The sequence below is a fragment of the Gadus macrocephalus genome, chromosome 6, assembly GCF_031168955.1.
Source record: "Gadus macrocephalus chromosome 6, ASM3116895v1".
Taxonomy (NCBI): domain Eukaryota; kingdom Metazoa; phylum Chordata; class Actinopteri; order Gadiformes; family Gadidae; genus Gadus; species Gadus macrocephalus.
The window spans coordinates 8,766,933-8,777,574 of NC_082387.1; the positions used below are offsets into that span (position 1 = coordinate 8,766,933).

Sequence of the window (10,642 nt, forward strand, 5' to 3'; positions counted from 1 at the left end):
ACACTACCCTTTCATTCTCCTAACATCACCTCCCCTCCTCACTGATCTTCAGCACCCTCCCTCCCTTCCCCCCCCCGCCCGCCTCACTTCCTGTCGGGGGGGGGGGGTCCCGGCGGGGGTCTGCGAGATGAGCTGCCCGCGTGAGTTACGGGTCCTACAGCGGAGGACAGCTTATGGCAAAGTCTGTTGTTGTTGTTTATGTGTTTTCTTCCTGGGCCGCCTTATCCCTCTCCTCATCCCCCCCCCCCCCCCCCCCCCCCCCCACCCCCGTCACTGCCAAGGCTTTGTCAAATTTCGACATTGTTGTTGTTGTTGCTCAAACTTTTTTTGCGAGGACTACCAAAGTACGTTGAGCGAAACTTTTGCCTCGTTTTTCACTTCGGCCGGGGGGTAGGGGGTGGGGTGTGGGGGCTGGGGGCTGGGGGGGGATGGATGGATGGAGTCTCTTGGTTCGGCGCTGAACATGTGGAGCGTCTGTGTGTGCTATGCGATACCTCGGTCCGTTTTGTTATATTGGTGTCAGCACACACAGTGTACAGTAATTTAAATGCAAATCAGTGTGTTGAGGTATGGCTCATGTTAATCCCGGGCCGATCGATAACACCCTGTGTGAGCCCATTAAGTTAGAAATCCATTACTATCTTTGCGGATGATATTCCATTGATTTCCCCCGCGTTGGATCTGTAGCGCGGTGGTGGGGTGGGGGGGGGGGGGGCACAACAAGTGAGTTACTGCGTATAATCTCTGTCAACGCCGCCGCCCTGCACACTGAAAAACGAAAGAGAGATGGACATCGATAAGTTTCTTTGTTTCCCATGTAAAATGGGCCTCACCTACTTTCAGATCAAATTACTCAGAGCCTGAACTTGTCAACCTCCCCCCCCCCCCCCCCCCCCTTCCCCAGCAAGCAGCCACACACTCTCACTTAAACACACACACATACACTCTCGCAGGGTTGAGTAAGTCGGGTAGCACGTCGGTACACAGTATATACAGCTGCAGGGGCCCGTGACTGGGGTAATGTGGAGTTGCCATAGGGACCCCTCGCTTTATTACTTTTATCGCCCCTGAAGCGATGTGCCGTCCGTCCCCGCGCCATACGTCAGGCCGGCGTGCGTGGAGAGGCACGTCTCGTGGTTTGCCATCCGCTGCTCTGAGCTGGGCGGTTCCCCTGGGTTGCTTTGCAGTGAGAACTGTTGGGTTGCCGCTCCGTTACAGAGCCGTTCTGCGCAAGAGGCTCCAGGGAACGCCTCGAGTCTGAACCAGACCTCTGACTTCTCTGGAGGGGGGGCGGGGGAAGGAAGATTTTAGCTAAATGGGAAAGAAATTCATATTATTATTATTATTATATGAAAATACAATGTTGTCTCTGTTGAGATTTTGCTAAATTTGAATTACATAAAGTTTCATTTTTTTTAAATAGTTGGTTAGCTATAGGCAGAGTTTCTATACTTTTCTGTTTTTCTGAATCAGCATCGGTAATCGACTTTGTAAAGTACCTTGATCTGGAAGATGAATATTGGCTTTTCATTTATATTTGCAATCTCATCATTTGATCCAAATCTACCATCTCCACAAAAGATAAAGTTAGTTTTGGATTATGTTAATTATTGATATTAATAATAATTTGTTGTTTTTCCGCAAATTCTTCTTGCAAAAGTCCTTTCTTTGTCCCGCCCTTTATTCCCTTTGAAACCAAAATAATGACCTGGCTGTAAGAGTCAGACTGGAGAGAAAGTGGTCCCACTGGGGCCCCCAGCAGGGCTTATGTTCAGCCTGACGTTTATTCAATTCCTCCCCGGGGTTTTCTCCACACACACACACACACACACACACACACACACACACACACACACACACACACACACACACACACACACACACACACACACACACACACACACACACACACACACACACACACACACACACATAAACACACACACACATAAACGAACACACACACATAAACGAACACACACACACACACACAGGGCGGCCCCTGCTCGGACGCCTGTCATGCGGTCTTGCTAACTCTCCTGTTGAGCTAAAGGAACCGCCTAGCCTGCGGCGCTACGACGGGACTAAATACCAGCAGTAATTGCTGGGGATACAAGCGTGCTGGTAATGTGTTGTACAACACCACCATTAACACTGGCCCCGGGCAGTGGGGACATTAAACAGCTTCAGCTTTGTAGTTTATGTCCTGCTATACCCTCTCTTACTCTCTCTCTCTCTCTGGTCCTCACTGTCTCAAACACACGCACACGCACACACTCATTCATTCCCTCACTCATGCCATCACACACTCCCAGAGGCTCAGCCATAAGGTGTGAAGTGTTGGAACACACCTATTTCGGTTTATGGTACTTGGGGGTTTAAAGTCATCAAAGAATGATGTAGAAATATTTTTACTTTGGCAAGTCATCTTTTGTTGTTTTTCTTTATTACATCGTTATTGAGAGTATGACATTTATTTGATCTTCATTTGTTGCTACCCTGTGGGGCATGACGCCAGTAAAGGAAAGCATTCGGAATATATTAACATTCAGCTGTATAAAGTGGAAGGCTATTACTGGACTTTCATTCCATGTCGCAGATGTGTCCATTTGAGTGGGTAATAGAAACCAGATCAACTCAGTCGTATTACATTGACTATCACAACACAGCTATACTGTGCGGGACATTGACTACTACTCAAACAGCCCCATTTTGATTCTTTGTGCTGTGGGCTCGGATTGCCATTTCTAGTACCTTCGTGCGTGATTGATACGTGATTGCGGTTTCTCCCAGAAGTGCTTTGCATGCACAGCAGGGTGTGTTTGACAAACTGCGCCGAGGCAGTGCTCTGAAACACCCCAGTAACCTGGACACACACAGTTGGCGTTTTAAGGCCCCGTGCAAAAGAAGCGCCCTCCTTCGTGGGACGTATTACTCATCGCCGTGTCCCGTAACTCCCCCCTCGGTGCCTCCCACGATGAATCTCGCCTGGCGTCGTGAAGCTATAATGATAAACAAAAGAGGCCAAAAAATAATACATATTGATCCAGCGCCCTGACTCATTATTGTTTATCCATAACTTTTGGAGGGAGTATGTCAAGAGGCCAAACAGATAGACTGACGGGCCATCTTATGAGTTGATGGGGCACACAGTGTGCGCAGGGGGTTGCGGGGGGGGTTTAGCATAGGGACCAGAGACCGCGTCACGCCCTTCTCTGCCGTCCCTTACACTGGGGACAGATTGGTTAACAATACAGGAGCAGAGGTTCCTCTCTGCTCAATTACCCTTTGACCCCCAGAGCTGATACCCCCACCCCCTCCTGCCTTCTGTCAGACAATGATGCCCCCCCCACCACCCATAGGTCCCAGCTTCCTACCTTATGCGAATGAGGGGTTCAAGTGTTGAACCCACATAAAGGGATCACTTTGTTGTTGCTTAACCTCAACCTGCCTCAAGAAAGTTTGTGGGGGGAATTATTGGGGGGGGGGGGGGGGGGGGGGGGGTTGGAGTTTACAGAACTCTACAGAATCACTTTTTTTATACTTACAGTGCCAGTCTTGAAGATTTTCATTTTGTTCTCTGTGGAGGGCAAGCGGTCGTTTTCCCCAGCGCCACAAACGGTGTCCCCTCTGCACCCTGTTCGGAAACATTCTTTATACTGCGATTGCAAGGGTTCCTTCCATCACATCGGTGGGACGTAGCCTTATTCAGGCTAAATATATGTACTTATTTTATCAATCACACACACACACACACGTACACACAGCCTTTGCCTGTTTCTGTATTCATCTCCTCTCCCCTGCGGTAAGTAAAGTGCAGCTCAATTGTAAACACCGGTCAGAAATCAGCAGATAAATGACATAGGGCCGCGGGCCCCGCGTTGAGTGCCGGGCCGGGCCCTGAGGCGTGACCTGTTTAAAGGCTGCCTGTCTGTGCGCTCTTTGACTGAGTTTTCTGGGCCATTAAGTCTTACCGCCGTTCCTAATGATGAGCCAGACGCCCATGTCATCCCCGGTAAGGGGAACGTCCATCTTCCAGAGGGTCAACCCGAGTCAAGCCCCGCTCCCGTCCCAGGCTACCCGGGAGGCTGCTACCCCCGCTACCCCCTCAACACCCGGCGGATCAGGGTCTTTTCCCTGCGCACGCTTTGACACCCCGTGTCATTTTAATGTCGTCGCACGAAAACAGCCCTTACTGGGGGCAGCAGACATTATGCTCTTAGAAATGAATTTCAGTGCTTCTAATAAAAAAAAAGGGAAAAAACATTGAATGGACATTGAGATAACATTCACAGTCTATTTATTTGCATATTTTTATTAATGTGTTTTCGAACTGTGGGATCATTCATTATTTTTTTGGAGTAGCAATAGTCATTTCATTGTTGTGTGTGTGTGTGTGTGTGTGTGTGTGTGTGTGTGTGTGTGTGTGTGTGTGTGTGTGTGTGTGTGTGTGTGTGTGTGTGTGTGTGTGTGTGTGTGTGTGTGTGTGTGTGTGTGTGTGTGTAAAAAGTCAAGATAATTATCCACAAGCGTCCACAATCCATCCAGCCACAATTCACCAGCCTGCACGACTCACGATGGTGTTGCGATGCCAGTGTCGGCATGTTATGCGTGCGCGTGCATGCATGCTGGTGTGCGTGTGTGTTTATTAAAGTGCCTTATCTGCCCTCATGGCCCTGCTGGTGTGCACGGTGGATGAGTAGAGAGAGAGAGAGCACGAAGCCAACAGAAGGGAATGAAGCCTAGAGAGAGAGAGAGATAGAGAGAGAATGAAGCCTGCAGAGAGAGGGAGAGAGAGACAGAGAGAGAGAGAGAGAGAGAGAGAGAGAGAGAGAGACAGATACAGAGAGAGAGAAGGATACAGAGAGGGGAGAGAGAGAGAGAGAGAGAGAATGAAGCCTGCAGAGAGAGAGAGAGGGAGAAAGAGAGAGAGAGAGCGCTTATCCATGGTGGATCACACCTAATCACCATCTTCTCACATCTGGTCCTTTGTTCCCCCTTTTGGCAGTTTCAGAAATGGTTGTGCCATCGTTGCCTCCCTGACCCTCCCTCCCTCCCTCCCTCCCTCCCTCCCTCCCTCCCTTCCTCCCCCACTCCGTCTCTCAAACGGGGACATGTTTGAAAAAAATTGCTTTCTTTTGTTATTTCACACAAAGACAGTTTAATAGTTTGGAAATCTTATATAGTGCGCTGAGTGACTAGAGAAAGGGCAAAAGTTCACTTGGGGAAGAAAGGTCCGCTTCGACATTCCCAGAACACGTAAAGCCTCTCTTGTTACATGATGTGTTTTCAACTTGAATGGACACAACCAAGTTGTTGGCTTATATTCAAACGGAAGAGTACAAATACTTCCTTATTTGGTATACTTTGTCTGCAGAAAGGTGACGGTGGTGCTTTTGAAGGCCTGAGATAAACTGTGCATTGTTGAGGGTTAATCTAAGGCGGTGATATTCAGAAGAAAGCAGTCCATTGTGCTGGTAACTGTATGTCTTGTACAGAACTCTTGATGTTTGCCTACGTTCATCACAACCTCTGTGAAGTGAGTCTTACATTGTTATGGGCTTTGATATATTTATATGGTGTGTCAATTTGTATTGATATTATTTCTCAGGACTTCCTAGCACCAAAAGGTTCTCTGACATTTGAAACAGGAAACACATTTTTTCGACAAAATCGAAATTGATCACTGATCAAAATAAAAATGTTGTGTACTCATCAATGGAAATGACGGTTTTTAGATTTAATATTATAAATCTATTAACAATATATCAAAGCATGGAAATGTGCATTGATGTTGTAGGTGCGTCATGCGGTTATATATCTTGAAAAGACAAAATGTAATAGATAAAAGTAACATTTTGCATTCCAGATATGCAGCAAGAATGTTTTCTTATCAGTTTTTGCCAGTGTGCACAAAACACATTGAACAAAACGTTTGTTCTTCAATTTTGCTAGTTTAGCTACCGCAGACATTTTTTCAGTTGCACCTCAAACATGACTTCATGTACGCCTGCACTATTTTCCCCTGCACGGCGTTGGGTGTCAGGAATTGTGGATGAGTAGACTTCCTTGTTTATGCAAACAATTTTTATCGAGAAGAAGGCTCCCGCTTGCTAAAATCTGCGCGCATTTGCAGGTTTTTTCTATCCGGGGAAAACCCTCTAAATGTTGTTGGTAGTCTCCATTCCCATTGCCACAAGTCAAGTATGCATTTCTGTTTTCCAATTAAATAAATTTTGATACATGATGAAACACATATCGCTTATTATACACATTCAAGTGAACACTTTTTATTATAATGGCCTCTTATACCGCTGTTTGAATGCAAGCATCAGTTTTAAAAGATGCAGAGATGCATTGGCAACCTGGTTTTAAATGAATCCCAATCAGCACTTGCAGTACAGCGTGACAAATCGCTGAACAAACCCTCTGACTATAATTTACCCTCGGAGGAGCCTAATTGAGAACAAGGGAACAAGAGATTTCCACTCAACAACATTAATCTGCGTAAAGTAAAGAAAAAAAGAAAAAGCAACGACTCAAATGCAACTACAGCCCGACCCAGAGCACGTGAGCAGCAGAAGCATCTTGTGTAATGATTCAACATATGATAGCCAGCCACCTTTAATTACACCATAGATTTCCAGCTGATGAACAGGCAGGGGGAATTAGCCGGGAATGGCCTAATTCACGACCACCCCCTCCCTAGTCCCTCTGCCCTTATAGCTGTACAAGAGGACCAATGGCGGCGGAGAGAAATGGCGGGGCACAGTAGTGCGAAGCTACACAAACAATAGTATTAACGATTCAGGGCCCCGCCAGTTTGGAGTGGGTGACAAACTGCAGACGGGCAGAAAGCAGAGTCTGGAACCAATCAGGAAGTTAATGAGGAGAAAAATTACTCTTTCTCTTCACTCCCTCCTTCGCTGCGGGAGAGGGAGGGAGAGAGGGAGAGAGAGAGAGAGAGAGAGAGAGAGAGAGAGAGAGAGAGAGAGAGAGAGAGAGAGAGAGAGAGAGAGAGAGAGAGAGAGAGAGAGAGAGAGAGAGAGAGAGAGAGAGAGAGAGAGAGAGAGAGAGAGAGAGAGAGAGAGAGAGAGAGAGAGAGAGAGAGAGAGAGAGCCGGTGTTTAAGAAAAGCTTAAATGAGCTTGAGGGCCGATAAAAGGCTCAGCCCAGTGTTATGACGTGTGCATGTCTCTTAATTGTGTTAGATGGCGCCTCGTTAAGGTTGTGTTCACAGGGAATTGTGCATTGATATGTGGGATTATTAAATTACTTATTTAATAGTCAAAAGAATGCGCTTGTAAGGGGAAAGTTATCTTTACCCATACTATCAAATAAAATCCAACTTTATAATGTATACAAAGTGCCTATCAAGGGAAACAACACAGACAAGAACAATAAAGGAAATGAGTTTAAGGTAACGATACACATCTGGATGCACAGATATCAGGGGGAGATACGTGAAGGAATGCTTGGCTTGCTCCGACGTGGTGTAATGATCCTTGATGTTAGCCACATCTCTAGTATTATTACCAAGGACAAAACCTCTACGATCAGATTACGATTAGCCTTCATTTTGCCTGAATTTGTTTCTTCAGTTACTGTCTGTCGTCACAATTTGTTTTCCCAGTGGTCAGCTTTCCTTTGGAACAGCAGAAGTGAAGCCAGGATTACACTGAGCTCTGTCTTTGTGTCAGGATCAATACTCTGGTGGGTGGGCTGTGGGGCCAAGAGAACTACGGTAGAGTCAGGCTTCCAAGTCTGTTCCCTGCTCCACCACAATGTTGTAATTGTTGTTGTTGGTGGTTATGTTTCATCTGACAGCTCTACCAGAAAACAAAATATTCTTTTCATTTTGCTGTTCATCGAGTTTTACAAGGTTACAGTGCATTTGATACATTTGAGAGAGACACCATACTAGTACAACAAAACAATGAACCGCGGGTTGAACACAGTCAAAAATGGCTGAAGTATAAGGGTCCACTGAATGGTTAAAAAATAAACGTAAAAACGAAATAAAAGTCTTGTATAGAGTTTTTTATAATGATCTTATCCCAACATGGCTCCAGTATATCAGGGTTCTGTACGTGTGTCCAGCCTATTCTCCAGGTGCTGGCGGCGGTGGTGGTCACGACTCCTCCATGGCCTGTCTCTCCATCAGCTCCCTGGGCTCCTCCGGGGGCAAGGGGGTTTGTGACGTCGCCGGTGGGTCGTCCAACTACTCCGTCGACTCCAAGTGAAGCCCCTTCTAGGGCTTTGTTTTTTCCGAGGGCGGTACTGTTGTGTTGTTAAAGGCCTTCGTTGTGGTCATTTCAAGGGTTTAGTTGTTGACCTCAATCAGTTTGTTTGTTTTGGTTGGGGGGGGGGGGGGGGGGGGACTTATTACATGATGAAATGTTATGTGTGTCACTGATTTTAAGCAAAGACTATAAGACATATTTTTGTCTTTAATAAACTTATAGTAGTAATTGTAGCCCATTTAAAGTTCCCTCATTACACCCACTGATGAAATTAACGGTCTCTGATTGGCCAGATAAGAGATACGCTTCACTCACAACCTGAATCCACAAAGATACCTTGAAAAGCCAACACAGAGGTTCTGGATCGATTCTATTCCTTAGGATTTGCATATGATGACGTCCGCGCGTGCGTGTTATCATATGCAAATCCTAAGGAATAGAATGCACAGAAACCTGCACAATAAGTGCACAGATGTGGACATGTGGTAAGAATGTCAACACGCAAACATGCACACATATTTATTTGAGTGTGTCTTGTTGTGCATGCACAAATACATTTACCCCCACAGATCTTGAGCTGTAATCAACATGGGTGTGTGTGTGCGTGCGTGCGTGCGTGCGTGCGTGCGTGCGTGCGTGCGTGCGTGCGTGCATGCGTATCTGCCCTTGGTGTGGGTTTGTTTATATTTATTTTACCCCTTGAAACACAATGTGCCCTTGAGGGAGGGTATAGGGCATAAACTACAACGATCTGAATTCATCAACACAACGCAGTGCACACTCCAAATATATGTATAGAGTAAAGATAGGCGGTCCTTGCTGTTAGAGGATAAGCATAATCATATACATATTACTGTGCTTACCATGAAAATGAACAATTCCCTGACTTGAAAGGACTTTTAAAATTGTTTATTGTTCGCATTGTTGATTTGTTTGGATTTAACATGCTCTGAAATGGTTTATTTGCATTTATGTTTTAATAAAACAGCAACAAATGTAATCTGGCTTCTCTGGTGTTTATGTCGCTACAAGGTTTATGGATATAAAAATTCAGTGTAAGTGTGATTGTGTTCTAGAACAACAACATTAAACAGAAAAAAAGAAAATTACTTTTCCAAAAACATTCATTGGAATCTGCCCCGTCTGTCGCAATCAATAATGCGACCATCTTTTTTTTATGAAACGCACTTACTCTTAATTTCATCCACCACTGGTTTTAGAGAGAAGAATGTCGAGTTACCTATAAGCCTTTGACATTATAAATCACTTCTTGAGACCGGATTGTACAGCAGTATCGATTGGTCCTGATATATCACAGAAATTTACTGTCACTTCTGTTTTCAATTAAAGATACAATCAGTCAGATAATGACTTAATTGGATTTTACGGATGATTGAGTTTTATTGCCCACTGCTTTACGAGTTTAGTTAAGGGAGGCCATTTTATCATCGTTGTCAGGGGCAACCGGCTGCCAACCCTAGCCATCCCGCTGTAGCAGCTACGACTACTGCTGGCCTGAGTGTGGGTACAGGCAGCGCAGGGGAGAAAGTGTCACGCGATTGGTTTTCCTTGAGATGCCGTGGCCTGCAATGAATCAAGCCCCGCCCCCGCTGGAGGGGAGTCTGAGCTCAGAGTCACCGTCCTGACGCTAACAGCACTGCAGGGAAGGACATACAGCGTGCAGTGCATGTGTACGTTTGCTTGTGCAGGTATACGTGTGTTTTTGCCCAACTTGTACCCTCGTCAATGGCGTTGCATTCTGCATGTAAAGAAGTTCTTGAAGGTTTAAATAAATGGGATAAAGGGAAATTATGAGATAACTTAAATTTTATTGTGATTCCGATTTTTTTTTTTTAAGTCAAGCAAAATGTAATGAAATTAATTTGCATCCACTGAAAGAGAGAAATAACGAAGAGGAGCAATGAGCAATGTAGGTCTACCATTGGAATGGGACAGTTTGTGAAAAAACAAAGATTAATATCTTTGCAGCGTGTCTTTAAACACAGGCATATGTGTTCACGGTGAACCAAGTGACTACAGTAGGACACTCGACCCCTGAGTGATGGTTCCCTTCTCCATCCGGATTGATTCGGGGGGGGGGTCTCAATTGGTCGTTAGCGGGTCAACCAATAGGACGGGGGAGATCGGAGGCGGGCAGTTCTGATGTGTTCGTCTGAAGGCAAGCCAGGTCCGGCCGTAAACGCCCATGCCATTAGTGCAAAGCACACATAAACAGGCCAATACGAGACAGGCCCAACCGTGTTACGAGGCCGTCGTTGACGTTGTGTGTCAGCGACCATCGGTTTGTCTATCTGCGGTGTGGTTGTGTAGTTGTAGCCGGACGTTGAATACCACTTCACGCTTTCCCTTGTATACGATGGTTATTAATAAGTCTGGGTT

The 10,642-nt window shown here is 45.8% G+C and overlaps 1 protein-coding gene across 1 annotated transcript in view; it reads left to right on the top strand.

Annotated features, from left to right (window-relative positions):
• The window catches only part of dmrt1 (doublesex and mab-3 related transcription factor 1), a 26,384-nt gene extending 17,142 nt beyond the window's left edge, over positions 1-9,242 (top strand). Inside the window, exon 5 of the mRNA XM_060053869.1 lies at positions 8,100-9,242. Within this exon, the coding sequence (XP_059909852.1) occupies positions 8,100-8,242 (143 nt within the window). The 3' untranslated portion in view covers positions 8,243-9,242. The remainder of the gene's footprint in view (positions 1-8,099) is intronic.
• Positions 9,243-10,642: the final 1,400 nt, after the last annotated feature.